This window comes from Sminthopsis crassicaudata, chromosome 2 (assembly GCF_048593235.1).
Source record: "Sminthopsis crassicaudata isolate SCR6 chromosome 2, ASM4859323v1, whole genome shotgun sequence".
In the NCBI taxonomy this organism is placed as follows: Eukaryota; Metazoa; Chordata; class Mammalia; order Dasyuromorphia; family Dasyuridae; genus Sminthopsis; species Sminthopsis crassicaudata.
The window spans coordinates 617,405,200-617,429,027 of record NC_133618.1 but is presented as its reverse complement, the minus strand read 5'-3'; the positions used below and the strand labels follow the sequence as shown (position 1 = coordinate 617,429,027).

Below are 23,828 nucleotides of genomic sequence, written 5' to 3'. Positions count from 1 at the left end.
AGTCTTAATCCCTGCCAAAATGAGCATTTACAGCAACTCATAAAGAAATACTGTTCTCTGCTCTCAAATATTTGACAACATTGAAAGTCTTTTGTTTTTAGGGTAAAATCAGAGAATTTTAGAGCTGGAAAACCTTAAAAACAATTTGGTCCAAACTACCCATTTACCAATGATGAAAGGAACAAAGAGATTAAATAATTTGGCAAGATCACAGCTGATGAGTACAAGAGATAAAACTCACTTCTTTTGATTTACAGACTTGTGTTTGGTGGTTAAAATGGATAGTTACTACAAGAATATTATATATGTCCCCTTTGTCCACTTCTGTGGATGAGGAACTTGTGAATTCCCTTGGTTTTTTGCAAGGCTTGTAAGTATCAAATGTCTGAGGCCAGATTTGAACTTATTTCCTCCTAGTTCCAGGGCTAGTTTTCCTTAGTACACACCTGGTCTCAGTTTCACATTGATTTCAGAAGTTTTTGACTTAGGATATTATTTATATATAAAAGACTTAGGTAGAACTTCATAGGCTTTTCATATTGGATATTTCACTACTATCAGTAGTTTTCTTAAAAGTGCCTTCATCCCCAAAGAGTAGACCATCACTCTTTAAGAATTATATTCTTTTCTTTTAGCCAGCCATATCACATGGGTGACCCTGTAGGTGGCATAGTTGAGAAAGCACTGGGCTTAGAATCCAGAAGACTCATTTTCATAAATTAAAATCTGGCCTCAGATACTTTGCCCTGTTTGCTTCGGGTTCTCATCTGAAGAAGGAAATTATAAATGACTCCAATATCTTTGCCAAGAAAACCCTATATGGGGTCATGAAAAGTCAGACATGATTGAAATGGCTGAACAATTAGAACAAGCAAATCACCTTTATTGGTTCATTCTGTTCCTGCAGCTCCCAGTAGTCATCTATATTCAGCAGAGTCAAAAACCTATGTACATACAAATCTGCAACTTGGGAGATTTCATTTTCTGAGGGGAGAATCAGTGGGTATCATCGCTAAGGTTGTTTTTCAAAATCATTCTATCCAACATTCATTTATTAAACACCTACTATGTGCCAGATACAATACTAGGCACTATGCATACAATTACAAACTTAGAGAATTCGTTTCCTCCAAGAGCTTCCACTCCACTGGGGCATACAAGCATATTCACAAATAAGGGGAAGAGGTGTAGTGGTGACAGAGATAATGTGTAATGATAAAGGAAGACAGATTAATAACTAATGTTATATGAAAGGACCTCTCAAATGGAGGTAGCACTTCAGCTAAGCCTTGGAAGGAGCTAAAGATGTCAAGAAACCCAGGCTGAAGTAAAGAAAGCATTAGAGACAGCGGGAATAGTCTATCATATCTCTGAGGGAAACAGTACCTTCTGGTAGAAGGGGAAGAGCAAGTAGGCTGGTTTGACTGGAGCACAAAGTGCACAAAAAAGTGAAGTAGTATCAGCCTTATGCTGCCTTCTCCTAGAACTTTCCATGTCAAACCTGCACACTAATCGGGCCTGTAGGCCTTTCCTCAAAGTCACTCGCTGGAAGAGTTCATCCTGCCTCCCTCCCTCATGCCCCTTTAGTATCCTCTCTCTTTTGAAGATTTACAGCCTTGTCTGTGCTATTCTTATGGTGCTTATGATGGAAAGTCTTATGTGTTCTTAAAAATGCTTTGAACACAATTGTGCTCCATAACTATTTATTGTTTTCTATTCTATGGTTGTCCATAAGCACACTTTCTGGCTTTCACTAATCCAAAGAGATTGAAGACTGAAGAAAATCTCAAATTATATGCTCCAGAGAAGAGCTATATAGATAAAGAAGAGTGACATAGCAACAAGTGATTATAATTAATTTAGCAAATTAATATCACTGCCTTATACCATGCTTGCACATTATATAGTTTGAAATTACTACTTCTGATAAATTTCAAATTAAGGCAGTAAACTTTTGCTAATTTCAAGGTTTTAATATTTCCAGAAGTTATTTTTGTATTATTTCTCCACACGACATTGGTCAGTATTCCTTTTTTTAATTTAATAATTTATTTTCCCCCAATTACATGCAAAAACAATTTAAAAAATTCTTTGGTTTTGTTTTTTGGCTACTTTTTAAAGTTTTGAATTATAATTTCTACCTCTCCCTTCTTCCCCTGTTCCTTCCCTGAAAAGTAAAAAAAGTATATTTAATATAATTCTTACATGTGCAGTTATCTAAAACATTTCTATATTAGTTATTTTATGAAAGAAAATTCAGGAAGGAAAGAAAGAAAAAGAAAGTGAGTGATAAACAGTATGCTTCAGTCTGTATTCAGACAACATTAGTTATTCCTCTGGAGGCAGATAGCATTTTTCATCATGAGTCGTTTGGGATTGTCTTATATCGTTGTATTGCTGAAAATAGTTAATTCATTTGCTCAATTCTTCATTGTACAATATTTCTGTTACTGTGTACAATGTTCTGGTTCTGCTTGGATGTTTGTATAAGTCCAAAGTTTTTCTGAAATCATCTGCTTATTATTTCTTATAGTACAATCATATTTCATTACGATCTTGTACCACAACTTTCCAGGTTTTTCTGAGAGCATTCTGCATATCATTTCTTATAGCACAATAATATTCCATCACAATCACATAACTTGTTTAACTATTACCCAATTCATGGGCATCCCTTCAAATTCCAATTCTTTGCCACCACAAAAAGAGCTGTTACAGTTTTCTACAAATAGGTTCTTTCCTCTTTAAATTTTTTTTTTTAATTTAAATTTCTTTGGGATCCAGATATAGTAATAGTATTCCTGCATCAAAAGGTATGCACATAGTATTATAGTCCTTTGGGCATAGTTCCAAGTTGCTTTCTAGAATGATTGAGTCAGTTCACAATTGTATTTATGTCCCAGTTCATCCATATCCCTTCTAAGATTTATCATTTTCCTTTTCTGTCATAATAGGCATACTAATAGGTTAATCTGCTAACCAAGCAGAACCAGAACATCATACACAGTAACAGCAGTATTGTACAATGAAGAACTGAGGATGAATTAACTATTCTCAGCAATATGATACAAAACAATCCCAAAAGATTCATGATGAAAGATGCTATTTGCCTTCAGAGGAATAACTAATGTTGTCTGAATACAGACTGAATGTATAAGTGGTACCTCTGAATTGTTTTGATTTACATTTCTGAAACCATCAGTTAGTATTAATTTTTTTTAAATTTTAGCTTTTTATTGACAAAACATAGGCATGGGTAATTTTTCAAGATTGACCCTTGCAAAAACTTCTGTTCCAACTTTTCCCTTCCTTCCCTCCACCCCCTTCCCTAGATGGCCGGTAGTCCCATACATGTTAAATATGTCAAAGTATATGTTAAATATAATATATGTATACATATTTATACAGTTGTTTTGCTACACAAGAAAAATCAGATTTAGAAAAAAGATAAAAACCTGGGAAGAAAAAAAATGCAAGCAAATAATAACAAAAAATTATTGTTATTATTATTAATGTTATTATTAACAAAAATGTTATGGTCCACACTGATTTCCCAGTGTTCTTTCATTGGATGTAGCTGATTCTATTCATTTCTGATAATTGGAACTGATTTGGATCCTCTCATTGCTGAAGAAAGCCACTTTCATCAGAATTGATCATGTAATATCGTTATTGAAGTGTATAATGATCTCCTGGTTCTGCTCATTTCACTTAGCATTAGTTCATGCAAGTCTCTCCAGGCCTCTTTGTATTCATCCTGCTGGTCATTTCTTATAGAACAATAATATTCCATAACATTCACATACCACAATTTATCAGCCAGTCTCCAATTAATGGTCATCCATTCAATTTTAGCCACTACAAAAAGGGCTGCCACAAACATTTTTGTACATACATATCCCTTTCCCTTCTTTAATGTCTCTTTGAGATATAAGCCCAGTAGTAACACTGCTGGATCAAAGAGTATGCAGTTTGACAACTTTTTTGAGCATAGTTCCAAATTGTTCTCCAGAACTCCACCAACAATGCATCAGTGCCCCAGTTTCCTCACATTCCCTTCAACATTCATCACTATCTTTTCTTATCATTCTAGCTAATCTGAGAGGTATGTAGTGGTATCTCAGAGTTCTCTTAATTTGCATTTCTCTGATCAATAATGATTTGAATAGCTTTTCATATGGGTAGAAATAGTTTCATTTTCTCATTTGAAAATTGTTCATATCTTTTGCATCACTCAATATTCTTAAGGATTGAAAAGGAGGTAAAATTTATCTTAAGATTACTTTTTTACCTTAGATCAGAAATTTGTACAAGTATATATTTGGCTTTTCCATCTTAGAATTGAAATAGAATGTAAGTGTGACCCTAAAGACCAGAAACACCTTGCTTCAGTATTATGGGCCTTAGAAACAGGTCTTGCATTTACTCCCTCTCTCTCCTTTAAAAGAGTTTGGCTCTGTTACATTCTCCAAGGTTTCATATGAACCTTAGGAAATTGAGTACACCATTACCCAAAGAATTCCATCCATTCTTCTTTCTCCATCCTCTTAACTCCCTACCACTCAAGTGAGCTCAAAAGAACAGAACCATCTTTGATCCCATATAGTTTTCTGTCTTAGACCTCTCCTCATCTGCTTGGTATATTGAACACAGTAATTGATACTTATTTTATGTGTTTGCAAATTTGTATTTATTCCGTATATAATTAGTCTGTTTGTACTGATATGTGCAGGGAGGAACTGGCAAGTTAGGAGAAAAGGCTTCATTTAAAAAGCTTATGCTTGAATTGTCTTAAAGTAAGAAAAAAAATATTTGAGGAAGTAATAAGGATGGAGTTTATCATGGGAATGGGAGAAAGAAAGATGTAATAAGGAGAAAAATATTGTTTGGGTAATGGGAAATTTGTTGTGGTGGTGGGTAGATTCATGCAGTGATTCACATATAAGCCTTTAATTTTCTTTCAGCACATCCTTACTCTATTTCTCTTCATCCATATTCCATTGAGTATAACTTCATGAACTAGCCCCAGCAGCTCCCCAAATGCACATTCAGCATTTTACCAACTTTCTGCAGTTTGTTTTCTTCTACTCTCAAGAACAAATAACTTGTATGGTGAAAGATGTGTTTATTTTTCTATATTTGAAATCAGATGATGCTTCTGTCTGTTTCAGAATAGGCAAGAGTAAAATATGTTTTAAACAATGAAGCAGTGTGAATAGCAAGTTTCCATGTAAGAATGACCTGTATGTAAATAGCATACCTACAAAGCCCCTTTCCATGTTACTTGATGGTATTAATCTTAAAGGTCATATAGTCCAACTTTCTCATTTTACAGGTAAGGAAATAAAGCCAAGTGGCTTAAGTATTGACTCAGTGGTCACATAGATAATGAGTAACAGAGTTGAGATCAGAACTCTACTCTCTTAGGCATTATTTTGAATCTGTTTCCTGACTTATAATTCAATTAGGCAATCACAACATAGAGTTCCTTCCAGTTCTAAAATTCTATGATTCTTTTCTAATTTGATTTTCCTAAATGAAATAGAAAAAAAAAGGTAGTTAATTCTCATATTAGAATCCTGGCACAGTTTTAATTGATGGGAAATGCCGTTTCTAAGTGGTATTCCAATCTTAATATTATAGCCCTGTATTTAAGTTGCTAATACAGTGTTTATAAACCACTTAGCCATTTTATTATTAACTCAAAGTTAAATCCAATTTGATATTTAATAAGACTATATAACCTAACACACTTCAAGTGCTTGAAATAACTGTACTTAACTTTTAAAATGTCTGTGAAAATTTTCTTACCTGTTCAGTGGAACAGATCTAATTTTGAAATTACAATGCAAATAAAGATTCTTCCTGGGCTGAAAACATGAACCAGGAGGCCTATTTTATTGTTCTTCAGAAGACAAACTTGTGCCACAGACTAGGTCACTGATATATGATATAAGCCTCTGATCAAATCTGATGTTTCTTTATTACTAATCATATTTATTTTCACTTCACTGCTGTAACTTCTTTAATTCCTATGTAGTTCCAAGATTTGTGTTTCACTTTAAATGTTATCAAGCAGTCATTTAATTTTAAAGCCTTTATTGCAGACTTTGCAGCGTTTTGCTTCAGCAGAAGGCCAAACAAAGCTTCATAAAACTATGTCCCAGGGAGAGATTACAGAGTTAACAGCTGTACAGAAGACTTCAGTTCCTGATGGAAGGTATATTTGACCTTGCAGTAAAGGTTTGACAAGAATAAATGCGATCCATTGTCTGACATCTTATGCATGTTAACTTAAATCTTTAATTTCTCAACACTAACACCTTTTCCTCAGTTTTAATTAAAACTCATTTAAAGATAATAAAAATTGCCTTTGGTGCAAAGTTGTGGTAGAGGTATGGTGTATTGGAAGGCATGTATTACTAGCAAAAAAGAAATTTACATTCTAATAAACACTAATTATGTGACTTAATAGATTAACTCATCTTGAGGTAGTGCTTTCTTGTTAGAGAAGTTAGATCAGTCTTATAGATCAGTCTTGTTCAATTTCTTTATTTGATGAGAAAATGGAACTTGATTTACTCAAGGGCTCAGTAGATTTGGAATTAGAACTCAGATTCTTGATTTCCCTTGTATCTTCCACTATACCAGTTACTTCTCAGGGTCTCAATTTCTTCAACTATAAAATGAGAAAAGATCCTCTCAAATCTCTTCCTGCCATTAAAATTATTAGAGTATCTTAAAATTTTCTGATTATACAAATGGAAGCAGAGAGAAGATACTTACCTTGATTACATTATTTTAATATTTGAATTAATGTTGTATGTTCATGTATAGAAAGAATATTACTTTTCTGTTTCATTTCTTTTGCAAAAGACCACAGTTATATGCTTTTAGCTTTGCCTCTAAGTACATCACAATTACATGAAACCTAAAAACTAAAACATACAGAAAAAATTGTAAGCATTACTGAAATAATGGGGGTTGGGGAGGGAAGGAGGAAAAGTCTCTCATCATTCAAACACCCTTTCAAAAATATTTTCACTTTTTACAAATGAAAATATTTACTCCTAAATATGAGTTGTATTAAGTAGGCCTTCATTGAACATCTGAAGACCATGTTTTTGGAAATGAGAGTAAGTCTTAGCACTTAACCTTACTAAGTTCCGATTCCAATGATTATTATAGAGCACTAAACTGATATAACCCAGTTCTAGAATAGATCGTAGCTAGACTGGGCCTGAAACATTTCTTACTACCTGCTTGTTGTCTGTAGTTTTTTAAACAGATAAAGTTCATACAGACCTCAAATTGAAAAAGAAAATTAATTATTTATTCTTTTGTATTCTAGAGTAAAAAAATTAGATTATAAAGTGATTTTTTTTTGGGACACCAGTTAACTATAAATTTTATCTTTTTTTCTTTTCTTTTTTAAACAGACCTCAAAGAGCAAAGATGAAATTCTGGGCAAAAGGGAAACATGGGGATAAGAAGACTTCTAGAGAAAAGCTTGCTACCCAGTCAGAGTTGTTAGAGTTTTCTGCTGATTCAGAGACAGGGAGCATTGATACGTTTTCTTCCCACCATCATCCTGAAGGTAAGACTAGAAAAAAGAATGGCTTCCTTATATGTAAATCTTGAAAATGTTGCTATCACTATAGTGTTCAGAAAGGGAATGAATGCAGTTTACCAAATCCTCTGATTGGGTAGCACTAGGATTGCTAATTTAAAAAAAATATATAGTTACATTTTATCTGTCAAAAACATTGGTAAACATGCCACATTCTATGTAACAGATAATTCCAAGTGCCTAGATGTGATTCTTATCTCATGAAAGAAAAATGGTACTTTTTTCACTTTTACTGATAAGTAGTAGTTGTCATCAACTGATGCAAACATAGATTGAGTGACTTGTCCAGGGTCATATTAGTAAGTATCTGAAGTAGCACTTGAAGACGTAGATCTTCCTGACTCTAAAGTCTCGTGCTGGATCCACAGTGCCACTTACTAGGTGGACAGAGAAAAAAGCAATCCCTTCTAGGAGTGGAAATCTTTCTTTCTATTCCTACTTACTTGTTTTTCCACAGGCCATTCTGCTCTCTTTTTTATTCCTATCTTAGACTCTCTAGCTACTATTATAGAGCAAGCTTAAACTTTTTCCATTTTTACTAAGTGGAATTTTACATGCTCCCAGGCATATTGATGTATAAATCAAACATTTACAGATATTACATTATAATTTCATTTCCCCCATATTCAGTTTCAAGACCCCATATGAGGCTGCAAACAATAGTAGAAAAAGCTGGGTTGTAGAGCACCTTCCTAGCCAAAGGCAGTTAGTTCTTCATTCTCCTCCCAGGCTTCTTCTCTTTCCTAAGTGTGCAAAATGCCTCAAAGCCTTGCTTAAGACTTCTAACTTCTAATTTTCATTCTATTTGCCCTTTCTTTCTGCTATCCCACCAAGTTCTCTATCTAGACGTATGTTTTATCCTTGATTGAGATATCAACAGTTCCCTTCCTAAGCATTTTGAATGCCAAACCATAGCCCAGTTGCTTACTTCACCTCTAAAAAAATGGACTACTATCTAAGAAAAAAGTTATTGTCTAAAAATAGATTATTACAGGAAGAGAGTTATACTTAAAGTCCAAACCTTTGACAGGGTTTCTGCTGAGCTTCTATCAATAAATTAGAATAACTTTATTGGCTGAAACTTTTTCATATTATAGTCACCCATTCAATTAACTCTTGTATTAGATTTTTAAACTGTAAGCAAGTTTCACTTTTCTCTTTCTAATATTTCATACTCGTCAGAAGGCACAAGGTATGACTGATCCCCATGTAATTCTATAATTTTTCTCTACCCCAAATTCAGTGTTTGTTGTTTTGGATAGTTATGCAAATATATCTGGAGTCCCTATCAGTTGTATAAAATAAACAAGAACTATTGGTAAAATAGCAAAGCATTCCGTTGGTATAGAATAACAAAGCAAAACGCATACAATACACATACATATACACACATACCTATACACGTCTTCTCATTTCTTACTCAGAAGTGAAGTCTCCTGGATAAATTCCTATACATCTTTGCTACTTGGTTGTTTCTTATGCTCCTTGGTATAATCCCAAATAATTTTTTACTATTGCAATTCTACTTCAGTTCTAATAATTTTCTGCTTTGGAAAGTGCTCTTCACTGCTTCCCCATGGAGCCACTTGTTCAAGTTGTTGATCTTTTGTAATACCGAATGAACAGTAGCATGTTTCGTTCTTTTGCTAGTAAAATCTATGTTTGGCTGATTCTCAAAAAGATCAGCCCAGACAGGTATCCCAGTGGGCCCCAGACAGATAGTATTGAAGCTTTGTAAATTGTATTGACATTTTGCTAAACACTCAAAAAGGCACCAAATAATGCTGGTAGAGAAAGAATGAACCTTCCCCACATACTTGCCATTATGCTGACATTCTTTCTTGCAAATCATAACAATCTTGGTATTACTTTCCCAAGGGAAACAAAGGAAACAGGTTGGAAACAGTTTCTTTTCCTTTTGGATTCTTAATTTGACCAAGGGAAATTTTTTTTTCTATTGACTTGCATATTTTAATATTTTGAACTTGACAATATGCAGTAATTTTCAATTCCTTATACAAAGAAGAAAAAGAAAAGCAAATCATGTGTGAAATTATGAATCTCCTTTAGGTAAAAGCTTAGTTTTTGTTTTTCCTAAGATATATAATAAATTTAGCACATTAGTGCCAAAGCTGTCCAGCATTTCTTTTTCCCCCAAAACTTCTTTCAGTTCTTTCCTGTTCATTGATATTTTTATTCTTTGGTCTCCTTTTTGCATCACTGACATTGTCTTCTCCCTCAAAAAAGAAAAAGTGTGTGTGTGTGTGTGTGTGTGTGTGTGTGTGTGTGTGTGTGTGTGTGTGTATTTTAAATCCTGCCTGGTAGCCACAAAATTAAGCAAAGCAGTTAAGCAAAAGAAAACCAAATGTTGGTCTCTTAGGAAAATTTGTGTCCTTTTGGTTTTTTTGGTTCATTACCTTCTTTGATCAATCTTCTAAAGTTATAGGATCAAAGGAGTTTTATGCCCTCACTATTCTATTTGAGAAACAAGATTCTTTTAAGAGAAAATTAGTCACAATAAGAGCACAAAGGCAGAAATAGATAATCTACTACCACCTCTAGGTGGTGCTCAAACACCAAATGTTTTTGGAGAGGAAGAAGCTGATTGCCTAAGATTCTAGCCATTGGTTATTACAGGCAGTTAACCCAACGGGGACTCTTAAAAACCTGGAAAGTTCCCACATAGCCAGGTCAGAATTTTGTTTCCCTAAAGCCCAATGAAGCCTTTCTCCTCACAACTAACCTCTAAAGAGTCAGAAACCCTTCATCAGTATCTCATTCTACATGGAGATTTCCCCATTAGACTTCTTAACCTGTTAGGAAAAGAATTGGAACATTCCCTAATTCGCTTCTGATCTCCACTTCTTTAAAATGAATTAATGGGAGTTATTTAAATTGTACCTGATGTTGTCACAAAGAATTAAATTTCTCATTTAATGAGATTTTTCTGTCTTTTCATGACCAAACACATAGTACTATATATTTATTATATATATATTATTAATGATATATATTATTAATTATATATTATTATTGATATATTATATTATTAAAAGCCATCAACTATAAAATTGTTCCACCTCCAAAATATTCTGCAGTCTGACATTATTACTTCTTCTGATTATAATCTCCTGATCTACTGATTGTTTTCTTAGTCTTATAAAATCTTAAATCACTCCATCTTTTTCCTTTGTTCCTGGACTTTCCTCTTCTACCCTCACTTTCATCTTTAACCTAGTCTTGATTTTTCACTTCTGAAGTCAACTAAGCTGTGTTTCTGGGATGGATATAATTTCAGAGCCATCCTTAGTGGTCTTTTAAGTATTATGGAGACAGAGAGGCACTGAAGAATTGGAGGAGGACACATTTTCTTGCTTCTTTTTTTAAAAAAAAATGAAGAGAATAAACTAAAGATTTGCCAATGAATTTAATAGTGGTTCCTGATAAAATCATAGAAATGATTGGTTAATAAACTTCTAAAAAGGAAGCTGTGACCAAAAAGAACCATCATGACTTCATCATGAACAGGGAAACATCAATCTCATTTCTTTTTCTTCCTACAGTTTAATTGGAATTTAATTAGAAAAGAACAATATCATAAATGTTGTTTACCTGCATGTTATGATACCATTGTTGCATGATGCATGCTATTTCAAAAAATAGTTTATTTCTCATCTTAAAGTTACACATAGGAAAACACAAAAAGGATTGTAACTGGTATTGCAAATCTCCATTTCATAACAGTTTTTCCAAAGTTTCAATAAAATCTATAATGATTTTTAAAACTGTCCTGCTTATCTGTGCTTTCCTTTGAACTTCTTTTCATTGGTTCTTTTTTTTGGAGACATCAGTTTTGTTAGCACCCTATCAACAGCAGTTCTTCCCTTGTTGATTCCCTATCACATTGTCTGCAGTGGCTTTTCTAAACCTCAGCTTTCCTCAGATGGCCCAGAAAGATGCTCCTCTCTTTTTAACAAAGAATATCACCTCTCAAATGTCACTAGCTCTGTTTTCTCCCACACCACAACTCTAGGCCCATCATCCTTAATGTCTAGTTCATTGCTCCATATTCTGAAGAAGTGAATCTTCTTGCCAAAACCAACCTTTCCACTTGTGCTCTTGAGCTCATGTCTTAAGCTGGAAGTTGTTTCAGAAAGAGCTTTTTTTACCCCATGAATAAATTTCCTAATTTTTAGTCCCTCTGTATCTTGTGGATCACAAACATGTCAAGATATTCTGCATCATTTAAAAAAAAAACATTTTTGACTATATCATCTCCTTAAGCTAAATTGTTCCAAATCTCCTCGTCTTTTCACCGCTAAACTCCTAAAAAAGTTTATACTTTTTGTGCCAAAATGTTTGTGGCAGCCCTTTTCATAGTGGCTAGAAGCTGGAAGATGAATGGATGTCCATCAATTGGAGAATGGTTGGGTAAACTATGGTATATGAATGTTATGGAATATTATTGTTCTATAAGAAATGACCAACAGGAGAAATACAGAGAGGCTTGGAGAGATTTGCATCAACTGATGCTGAGTGAAACGAGCAGAACCAGAAGATCATTATACACTTCAACAATGATACTGTACGAGGATGTATGCTGATGGAAGTGGATTTCTTCAACATAGAGAAGAGCTAATCCAATTCCAATTGATTAATGATGGACAGAACCAGCTACATCCAGAGAGGGAACACTGGGAAATGAGTGTAAACTGTTATTTTTACCTTCTGAATCCAATTCTTCCTGTGCAACAAAAAATTCGGTTCTACACACATATATTGTATCTAGAATATACTGTAATATATTTAACATATATAAGACTGCTTGCCATCTGAGGGAGGGGGTTGGGGGAGGAAGGGAAAAAATCTGAATAGAAGTAAGTGCAAGGGATAATGTTGTAAAAAATTACCCATGCATATGTACTGTCAAAAAAATGTTATAATTATAAAATAAAATAAAAATTAAAAAAAAAAAAGTTTATACTTTTTACATCAGTTTCCTTATCTCCAACTTCTCAATCCTCCTATTTTGTTTTACAAATCCAACTCTTAGCAAAAACTGTTTTATCCCAAGTTACCAAATGTCTCAATTACCATACTTTATTGGCCTTGGTCTTCATGTTCTTTGAAATTGAGGTACAATGAGTTATGAATTTAGAGTGAAAAGACCAATTTCCATGTAAAATTTCATTTTTTTACTTTTGACTTAAAGTTCTAATTTATTGAGATCTTTTAAAATCTTGACTATCTCACTCAACTTGTTGGCCATCCTTCCTTTGCATGCAAACTGCATTTTGAACATGTAATGACTGCTTCCTGGACCTAATCATTCAACCAGTTCCAAATACAACTAATTGATGTATAACACTTATTTCTGTTATCTGTCATAGGTATTATGTGAGAGACTTTATTAAATATTTTTTTTTTTATAATCTAGGCAAACTATGCCCTTAACATTCTTTTTATTTACCAGTCTAGTAACATTGTCAAAAAAGGAAATAAGGTTATTCTGGCATCATCAGTTCTTCCATACTAACTTTTGGGGATTTTTGCTAGAGCTTTCATTATTTATTTAGTGATGAAGTCTAAAAATTGATTTTAAATTCACTGACCTATAGTTTGCACGTTCTGCTTTTTTTCTTCCTTTGTTGAAAATTAAGGCATTTTCCCTTCTCCCATGACACATCTATCTTTCTGCTCAATCTTTCAAAGATAATAAAAGCTAACATTTATATTGTGATTACTTTGTGCCAGGTTCTTTGCGAAGGTTTTTTTGTTTTTTTTACAATTGTTATCTCATTTAATCCTTACAACAACCCCAGAAGGGTAGGTGCCGTGATATATTCCTTTTTTACAGATGAGGAAACCACGGCTTAAGTGACTTGCCCAAGGTCACATGCCTGAAACAAGATTTGATCTCAGGTCTTACTGATTCAGGCTTTTCTCTCTAGCCACTAGCTTAACAACCATCTGCTAGTTTTTTTTCAGTAAGCTGGAAATAATTTGTTTTTTATAAGTGGGAACCTACCTATATTTCTGGCTTACTATGATGGTTAACATATTTATAAAAATGCATGAGTAAATGAAAATTTCAGAAAATGAGTACAAAACAGTTAACATATTGCATTTCATGTTATTTGCTACTTTGTTTTGTATTACAGAAATAGGGCCTCATAACCCAACTCCCCCTAGGAGCCCAGACCTATCTGGAAACTGTAAGAAGGAATTCAAAGAAAACAAAGACCCTTCTCCAAAGGCAAAGCGCAAACGCAGTGTGAAAATAACTAATGTTGCACTGGAGTCTGTCCAGTGGCAAAATGATTCTGTCCCAATCATAACAAGGGCCAGCGACTTGAAGAGCATGGATGAGTTTCTTCTTAAAAAGGTACATTGATCTCCTAAAAAAGTTCACTGACAACAACATGGAGTCTGTATCAAACGAGACCCTTCCCAGGGCCCAGTCTCCATGGTAGGGAATGTATCCCACCAAAGTAGAATAGAATACCCCTCACCTAAGACATGATCTTCAAGAGTTACCTACGATTTCATGGTTCTTCTGCCAAATCTCAGCTAATCTTCAGCTGATCCGTGGATATATGAACTGAAGCATCTCCATCTTGATGGGGATCCTACCAAGATTTGTACTTTGGTAGAGAACTTCAAAACTGACATTTGTCTCTTAAGCCCCAATGCATCAAATGAGGCATTGAAGTTGGACTTTATGAAAAACATTGAACAAAGGATTGGCAATGTGAAGGGACTGTATTATTTGGAAGCAACATCTTCCTGATTCACCAGAGCTTCTCAGTCCTCAATATATTCTTTCATTGGTACATAGAGTGAGCTTCATAGAAATGTGTCACTTTATAAATTAGAGGGTAAGAGCTAATGATAGCTGTGAGATTCCAAGCACTGTTACAAATAACTTATATTATTTCTACCATTGAAGTGTGCATGCATGGGTTGGGGGAGGTACATAGAGGGAGGGAAAGAGAGAGCTTAGTAGTGACACAATTATTATATAAATGTATACTTATTCTTTCTTTTGTTCCTAGATGAATGACTTGGATAATGAGGACAGCAAGAAGGATACATTAGTGGATGTTATGTTTAAAAAAGCGCTGAAAGAATTTCGGCAAAACATCTTCAGCTCTTATTCATCTGCATTGGCAGTAAGTAACTATTCACTGAGTCACTTAATAATAATTCAACAAATTGAAATATTGGGCTGAAGATACAGAGGTCCTGGTGAACTTAGAAATCTCCAGTCCCTAGAACTCTTTTTTTTTCCTTTATTGGAGAAGATGGAAAAACCTTATTTACTGGCAGAATAATAGCTTTAACTTTTGAGTTCCTCCTATAAAATGTTCTTTTTCAAATTTGCTTTTTTATTTTTCTTTTTAAAGACTGTCTCTCCCTATTTCACTTTTTTGGGAGTAAAAGGACTACTCATAGCCCATAATCTATAATCCCACAAGTGATTGGTATAAAAGCTTTAACTAGTTTCTTTTCTACTCTGGGCTGGTTTGGCACTTCTTAGACAATCAGGTCCCCCACACACACACACATTCCACCCCACTTGAAGATAGTATTAATGCCAGATCTAGTGCAGGCACCTGATTAACATAGCCCACTGCAGCTCATAATACCTGAGCTCAAGAGATCTGCCAGCCTCTGGAGTTTACCACCATTCCCAGCACTTTGTTTCCCAAGAAATTAAAATCTTCTAGTAACTATTCTGTTTTGACTAGAATATGAAAACACATACACCTGAACACCAAATAAATGATCATTTTCCTTTTCACTCTGTGGCAGAATAGTAGCTCGGACTTTAGACTTCATACCTGAGGTTTTCCCTGAGACAAAAAAATGTTGTGAGATAGTTACTCTTGTAGAGAGCACTTTAATCTGTGTAAATGCAATTATCCTCTCTTTTTTTAAGGATAAAAGAACTAAAGCTCAGGAAAGCTAATTGATTTGTCAGTCACATAGGTAATAAGGACAGTAAAGTGATTATACACTATTTTCTACAACTCTACCCAAGTTTCTCCAAAACCATTCCCTTTATCATTTCTTTTTTTTTTTCCTCTGAAGCAATTGGCTGGCATATAGTAGGCACTTAATAAATGTTTATTGGTTGTCATACAATAGAATTTTATCACATTTCAGTACTGTAGCCTATACAGCCATTCCCCAATTTATGGGTATTTCAAAGAACATAATCATTGGAACTACTTTAGCTTAAACTACATAGAGGAATACAGAATATATTTGTAGAATCTAACTTTTTCCAATAACCAGTAAAGAGTACTTAGAATAGTGAAAATTAGTTTGAAAAGAATTTATTGATCTTGTCTTTTTTTTTTTTTTTCAAATCTCCTGGTTTTATTTAATTTACTTCACAAAATCTGTTCATGTTGGTCTTCCTTTTTTTTTTTTTTTTTTTTTTTTTTGAAACTATCTCACTCTGCCTTTTTTATAGCACAATAGTACCCTACAACCATATGCCACAAGTTGTTTAGCCATTTTGCAATTGATGGGCATCCCTTTACTTTCCATCATATGGGTCCTTTTTTTCTTTGTCTCTGAAGAACTAACCTAGTACTGGTGTTTCTGGGACAAAGGATACAGTTTTCTGGCCCTCTGGGCATAGTTCCAAACAGAATCATTGGAAAAATCACAACTCTACCAATAGTGTATTATTATCTTTATTTTTCCATATCTTTTCCACCGACCTTAATTTTTTATTTCAATAACTTAGTACAAGTTATATCAGTATTCATCTTAAAAATTATATTTCATGAAAAGCAAAGCCAAGATAGTGGAGAAAAGGCAGGCACTCTTGTGAGCTTTTCCCCAAAGCCCTCTGAACAGTAATGCCCTAAAAATAATTCTGCAGTGGCAGAACCCGCAAAAAGATGGGGTGAAATAATTTTCTAGCCTTAGACCACTTAGAAGGTCTGTCACACAAGGATAAGAGTGGAATGCAGTCTATTGCAAGCGGTGCCAGCATATACTAAACTTCAGCAAACCTGGCCTTCAACAAACCAGACCTTGAGAGATGCAGTAGCTGTTTCTGGAGGTTGAACAACTGGTCATAAGAAAATTACGGAGTTCTTTTTGCTGACACTAAAGACAGAGTGCATACTCATATCTGGGCAGCAGTCCCAGGGCAAGTTGGAGCTAGTTGGTGTGCTAGTGCACACCAGAACAGGAACTCTCATCACAGTTCCAGGGGAGAAAAGAGAACACATAGCTCAAGGAGTTGTTTTTTTTTTAAAGGGAAAAGAATCTATTTGTAAAAACTATTCATAGCAAATTTTTGTGGTAGCAAAGAATTGGAAACTGAGGGAATACCGTTCAACTGAGGAATGGCTGAACTAAATCCAAAAGACTATAAAGCTTTACATATCCTTTGATCTAGTAATAACATTACCAGGTCTGTATCTTAAAAAGATCAAAGGAAAAGAGGAAGGATGTATATATACAAAAATATTTATAGCAACTCTTTGTGATGACAAAGAATTGGAAATTGAGAGGATATTCACCAATTGGGGAATGGTTAAAAATGTGATATATGATTGTGATGTAATACTATTGTGTTCTAGGAAGGGAGGAGCAAGCCTGAAATGTATACAAAATGACATGAGCAGAATCAGGAAAACATTGTATACAATAGCAGCAATATTGTAAGATGAAAAACTATGAATGACTTAGCTTTTCTCAGATATACAAATAATCCAAAACAGCTGTGAAAGACTTATGAAAAATGCCCATCAAAAAAACCTGGTGGTGTCTAAATACAGATTGAAGCATATCTTTTACAAGATGACTAATATGGAAATATAGTGTGCATGACTACACATGAGTAATGTATGTAAGTTTGCTTGCCTCCTCATTGAAGAGAGTTGAAAAAAAAAGAAAATTTCATATTCAAAATTTTAAAAACCAATGTTAAAAATTGTTTTTAAAAGTGATTGTAGAATAATAAAATGCTAAATAAATAAATTGTATTTTTTTATAAAACCTTTATTTTGACTCCCTGTTTTTATAATAGATGGATGAAGGAAAAAGCATTCGGTACAAAGATCTGTACGCACTGTTTGAGCAGATTCTAGAAAAGACCATGAGACTTGAACAACGGGACTGGAGTGAATCCCCCGTCAAAGTTTGGGTTAATACTTTTAAAGTCTTCCTGGATGAATATGTGACTGAATTCAAGCTTTTGGATTGTATTACAACAAAGGTATTCATGACATATTTGAAAATTGAACCATGAATTAACTCATTGACTACTTTATAGTATTCAAAAGTATCGAGTTTAGGAGAACAGTCTAAAATCTATGTGCACCTTTTCTTACATTCTTTATCCTGTATTCAAATATATCATTAGAAAGGAGAATATATCTAAATTCTGTTATTTCAGTTTTCCAAAATCATGGTTTCAGAGAATTAAAAAAATTATGCCTGTCCAGTAAGCAGTTTTTATTTGAACAATATTTATTGTAGATAAATTTGAGGGTTTGGGGCAGAAGGGAAGAAGCAAGTAGTACATGTAGATGATGGAACCCATTTAGCCCGGCATTTTTTCTTTTGTCCAGAAACTCAGAGCAAAATCCAGTGCCTATGCACACCGATTAAATCAACTCTAGTATATGGCAGTAGTTGCTATTCTCTTCCTGTTTATTGCTTTTTTGTTAATTTTTTATTTTTAATCAAATTAACCAACTTGGTAATTGTTTTAAATCCTTTTTGAAAGTAGTTGGACTATAAATCATCAGTGAATGACTCTCTGAAACATCTTTAGACTGGTATTAAAGTGTATATGTAACTTGAGAGCAAAACTGTTTGTGATATAGAAAATTCTTCATTTCATAACATTTAGATGATTTTTTTAGAGATTTCAGTTTTATGGATACTAGGGCAATTTAGAGTGGTCTTCCCCAGGCGTACTAACTTGTTATAAAGGAGAGATGTTACGTATCATTGGTGAAAATAGTAAAGGTATTATAGACTTGTTGCCCTGTAAAATATCGTACAGTGGAAAGAAAATCTGGAGTCAGAAGACCTAGCTTCTAATTCACTTCTGATATTTTTTTTCCTATGTGGATGATAGCCTTTGAGACCACTTTATTTCCCTTGGCCTCAGTTTTATCATGTGTAAAATGAGGGGATTGGACTAGATGGACTTTGAGGTCCCTTCCATTCTAGACTTATGATCCTACTTATTGTCCACTAAGACAGAATCAAAGTTTTGTGTGGGGAAAAAATAAGCCATATCCTACTAAATTTCACTAATGATTTTTGTGAACACTTTTTTTTTTTTAAACCAGGCTCAAAAATAATAATGGTCTTTGAAGTTGTTTGATGAAAGGTGTGGGGGAGAGGGGTGTGTATGTGTGTGTACAACCATTTTGTTGTATCCAGCTATTTGCAAAGAAAATTTGTTATCTTTTAGTTGTGTCATTAGTTTATTTCTTTTCTAGGTGCCAAAAACAGAAAGAAAGAAAAGAAGGAAAAAAGAAACTGATTTTGTAAGTTATTATCTATATAGTCTAGTGTGTTACAGAAAAATATTTTACCAATTTTGTTTTTTAAGATTTGATAAGCTATTGTACTTCAGCTGACATGCATAGATAATGAATATTCTAATAATTTATAATTAATTATTTATGTCCATCATTGTGTAAATACATGATAGAACCTATTTTAGGTCAATTACTTTATTGTTTTTATGATTCGTTTGTTATCTCATAAGGCAGAGATGTTCCCCAATAAAAGTTACAAAATGGAAGCCAGTAGTTCCCTCTGCCTTTTAGAGGTTAGATATTTTATTGGTTGAAACAGAAAAAAATATATAATTTATAACATCTGAACTTTCAGGTCTCATGTTTTTAAGTACTTTAAATAATAAAATTTTTCCAGTAGTTACATATATATTTTTTAATTTGGAAGATTGATTTTTTCAAATCAAAATATAGAAAAATATTAAGCAAAAATTTTTTTTAATAAGAAAAGAGCTGTATATATGTGACCAATGATGAAATGGAAGACTTTATATAGCTATGTATAAAATATAGGTAAAGACTTAAGTTTGAAGAAAATATTTTCTAAGTGTATAATGTCAGTTGAAGAATGTCTTCCTTGCTTGAAAATAAGTGGTACCAGTAAAAAGAGAGTTAATATTTCATAATTAATGGTGTAGGGAAAAGGTGTCATTGAGACTTTACTTTGAAATTGAAACTAAAAATCATGAAAATGAGTTCTTGTATTCAACTTCTTTTAAGTAATAATTGCAACTCTAATGATTATATGAATAAATTATATGTTAATTTTGGCATGATTTTCCTGCAAGTTGTATGATTGCACAAGACAATATTATTTACCATTCTCTTTTGATAGCATGATCGTAGTTATTTTTATTTTTAATTTTTTTAAAGTTTCATTGGTTTTCTCAAGAATCTTTTAAAAATTCTTTGATGTTTTTATCTTTCTCTTTTGAGATACAATATTGTCCAAACTGGTACAGTGGACTGGAAGGGACTTATTTTCTTAGTGATTCATTCAGTAGGAAATGTTTTCTTATTGTGATGACTGCCTTTTCCATGCCCTAAGGCTGTGTAGAAGGAGAATTAACCTTGGAATTTACATCCCACCTTTGACCAAACTGCCAAGGCTAATAGTACTTAACTTAAGCTAACAGTACTTCTAAAAATATTCCTGATGTTCATTGGTAGAGTTTATCCCTACAAAGAATTCTCTACTTCCAGTAAAAATTTAATTAAAATTTTTTTCAGTTAACAAATAGGTTTTTGTCTGCCTCATCAAATCTTCATCTCCCTATCCTATCTTTCCTGGGAGGAACAAGAGAGGGAAATAAACAGAACTTGTTATAAGTTCTTGTTATTTGTGTTATAACAAATATGCAAAACAGATTTCTACATTGATCACATCCAAAAAAGTATGTCTCATTTTGTACCCTGAGTCCATCCCCTCTCTCTGGAAGTGTGTGGAATTCATCTGTAGTACTCCAGAATCTCTGGGTAATCTTAGTTCTTAAATCTTGCATAGTCGTTTGTTCCCAGTTGTTGTTAGTTGTATAAATTGTTCTTCTGAATCTTCTCACTTCATTCTGCATTGCTTCATAGAAAGCTTCCCAGATTTCTCAGAAAAGTCCCTTGTTTCTTATGATACAGTAATGTTTCATGGCATTCGTGTACCAAAATTTGTTCAGCCATTCCAGTGTTGACGGATACCCTTTTAGTTTTCAATGTTTTGCCAACACAAAAAGATGTTGTGAGTATTATTAAATATGTGGGTCCTTTTTTTTCCCTCTTTGAAGTATAAGCCAAAATAGTATTGCTGGGTCAAAAAGTAAGCACACTTCTGTAAGTTTTCAGAGTATAGTTCCAAATTACTTTTCTCAGTGATGCAACTAGTTCTCAGCTCAGTGCATTAACATGATTATTTTCCACAGCCTCTGCATTTTCCTTTGTCAATGCAATGAACATGAATTAAAGCCTTCTAGTCACTTTAATTTGTCTGCTTTTTAGTAGCTGCATATATTAAATTAATACAGAATCAGTGTAAGGGGAAGCTAGTTGGTGCAGTGGATAGAGCACTGAACAGCAGAAAGAAGCTAGATGACCTAGATGAACAAAAAGTGGATGCCATGTGAAAGTGAAGCATGGATGAAAGTGTCCATCTTCCAGTTAGTTGTGGATTTGACTAAAGTGTTGCATTTTGTCACAGGTGGAAGAACATAATGGGCACATTTTTAAAGCCACCCAGTATAGTATCCCTACCTACTGTGAGTACTGTTCTTCCCTCATTTGGATAATGGACAGAGCTTCTGTTTGCAAATGTAAGTGTAATTGATTTCCTTGGGATTTTCTGTTTTTCTCTGTCTTTGAACAAATGCATCCTCTGCTTTATGAAAGGCTCTTAGGTGCCCTAAGACTACGTTCCAGATGTGCTGAAAGTTTTTCAAAAACAGCCCCAATAGTAATCTGAGTCTGCTGGCTGATGCTTACCCAGTCTCAAACAAGTCAAGAAGTATCATTAAGAACTTTGTATGCTAGGCATTAGGTTATATGGATAACACAAAGTCCTTCTAGGAGCAACCCAAAATAGATTCCTTGTCCTTATATTTTTTGTGTGTGTCATCATCCATTAAGGTTCAATTCTGTACATAGCATGTTGACAAGAAAGACAGCACTGCTAGAGTGCCAGCCTTAGAATCAAAAATAACTGGTTTCTGGAACATCCTGGAACATTCTGGAACATAGCCTTCTAAGTTCCCCATGCCGCACTGAATGTTATAGAGAAAGAGAGAACAGAAAAAGGAGGTGGGAGACAGAGAGAGATGGAGGGAGGGAAGGAGGAAGAAGAGGGAAAAGGAGATATACAGTTGTGGGGGTGGAGGGAGGTGGAAGGAGAGGGGTTGATGATGGATTAATTGATGATCCATCAAAGATTTTAAAAATTTATAATTCCATTCCTGTTCAAATATTATTATGTGGTCTGGTCCTTGACAGAATTAGATAGATAGCATTTTAATTTATAGTCTTTGTAGTATTACACTGGTTCTTCCTACTTCCCTCCACTCCCTTGCCCAGAGACTTTATACATTTGAATCAGAATTGATCTGCCTTATTTACAGAAAGATGCTTTTTGATTTATAAAACAATCTAATAAGCTAACCCATGTTAGTATGTAAATGAGTGCATTTGTTACCTCCCTAAAAAATTAAAGTTGCTTTTCAACAGAAGCCCCATGGCAGTGATTCCAACATTGGGATTGCCACACACTACAGAAGAATCTTGGGAAAATGTTTTTAGGCAAATGGGTACTAATTTTCAGATCACATCACCAAAGTTGACATGTATCACATGCCAACTGGAAGGCCAAATGAATCTCCAATTTAAGAATATAGAGCTTTGAATTTTATTTTAAGCTTATTCAAAACTTAACTTTGATTCTACTGTTGCTAAAACAAGCAAATAAATTGATAGATAAAATTATGAGCATCTTCTAGATAAGGATTTTTTTCTGCCATTCTTAGAGTAATGTTTTTCAGTGCATAAAATAAAATATACTGAGATACAAAGGAAACTAATTATTGAAATACAGGTTATTTTTTTTTAATTTTTAATTTAGCAGAATTCAGATTTTAGAAGTTTCGTTCTAGAATTTGTGGTAGGTTACACCAGGTAAGTGTAACAAGATTGTTTTATGTGATTATTTTGGCCATGTCTAATTTTAACAAAAAGAAAATCTAAGGAAAGCTATCACCTTGTAGAGAAAAACAGGCTTTCCCTAACTCTATTTCTTGCCATTATTTTTCAGTATGCAAGTATGCTTGCCATAAGAAGTGCTGTTTGAAAACGACAGCCAAGTGCTCTAAAAAGGTAGGAAGCTCTGCCTTACAATTCCCTTTACAAGATCTATGTAGTGGAAATTATTATTCCTCATAGGCAATCTCCCCAAGAAAATGCTTAGGTGCCTTTCTGGGCATGGTTTTGTGCAAGAAAGAGCCTCTAAGGATGTATTCCGTGCCCTCAGATAGCCTATACTAATAAGAATTTAACATCAAAGCTGAATATTGAGAATATGGAATTTGGTTCAAATGTGGAAATGAGCTAGATGGTGGCAGAATTCACCATCATAGAAATGTTTCATTGTCGAGAGCAGGTGTCCATCTCAAAACTGGAACCCGGCTCCTTATAGCTACTAATAACTTCATTCCCTCCTTCCCTTTATTCAGATTTGTTATCAGAATAACATATAAAAAGCTCTTCTGAATGATATGGGTCTTGCACTGTGCAACTACAAAGACTGAATACAAGATATATTTTAAAATAATTTTATTATAATATATTTATTACAGTTTTTTATAATTTAGGTTTTTTAATGAAAAATGATTAAAACAACTTACTACAGCTGATTGAAGAAAGAAAAAAGCTTTAGCTAGTATTTTTAAAAAATTTCAATTTTATATTGAATTCTGAATTCTCTCTGTTCCATTTCTTCTTCCCTTCTTTGACAAAACAAGAAAAACAAAACCTATCACAAACATGTATATTGAAGCAAAGCCCCAATTCCCTACTTTCTAAAAACATACTCTTCTCTCTGTATTGTTGTTCTTATTTCACTCTCTGGGTTGAGTAGCATATTTCATCCTGCCCCCATTAGAATT

The 23,828-nt window shown here is 33.8% G+C and overlaps 1 protein-coding gene across 12 annotated transcripts in view; it reads left to right on the top strand.

Annotated features, from left to right (window-relative positions):
* The window catches only part of MYO9A (myosin IXA), a 274,357-nt gene that overhangs the window by 225,660 nt on the left and 24,869 nt on the right, over nt 1-23,828 (top strand). For 6 of the 12 annotated variants that reach the window (XM_074296171.1, XM_074296170.1, XM_074296168.1 and 3 more), the window contains 8 exons: nt 6,096-6,220; nt 7,440-7,597; nt 13,792-14,015; nt 14,686-14,802; nt 17,688-17,876; nt 19,117-19,164; nt 21,383-21,494; nt 22,979-23,040. In XM_074296171.1, coding sequence (XP_074152272.1) covers nt 6,096-6,220; nt 7,440-7,597; nt 13,792-14,015; nt 14,686-14,802; nt 17,688-17,876; nt 19,117-19,164; nt 21,383-21,494; nt 22,979-23,040 — 1,035 coding nt within the window. The remainder of the gene's footprint in view (nt 1-6,095; nt 6,221-7,439; nt 7,598-13,791; nt 14,016-14,685; nt 14,803-17,687; nt 17,877-19,116; nt 19,165-21,382; nt 21,495-22,978; nt 23,041-23,828) is intronic. The other 6 variants (XM_074296173.1, XM_074296176.1, XM_074296175.1 and 3 more) reach the window with 1 other exon arrangement.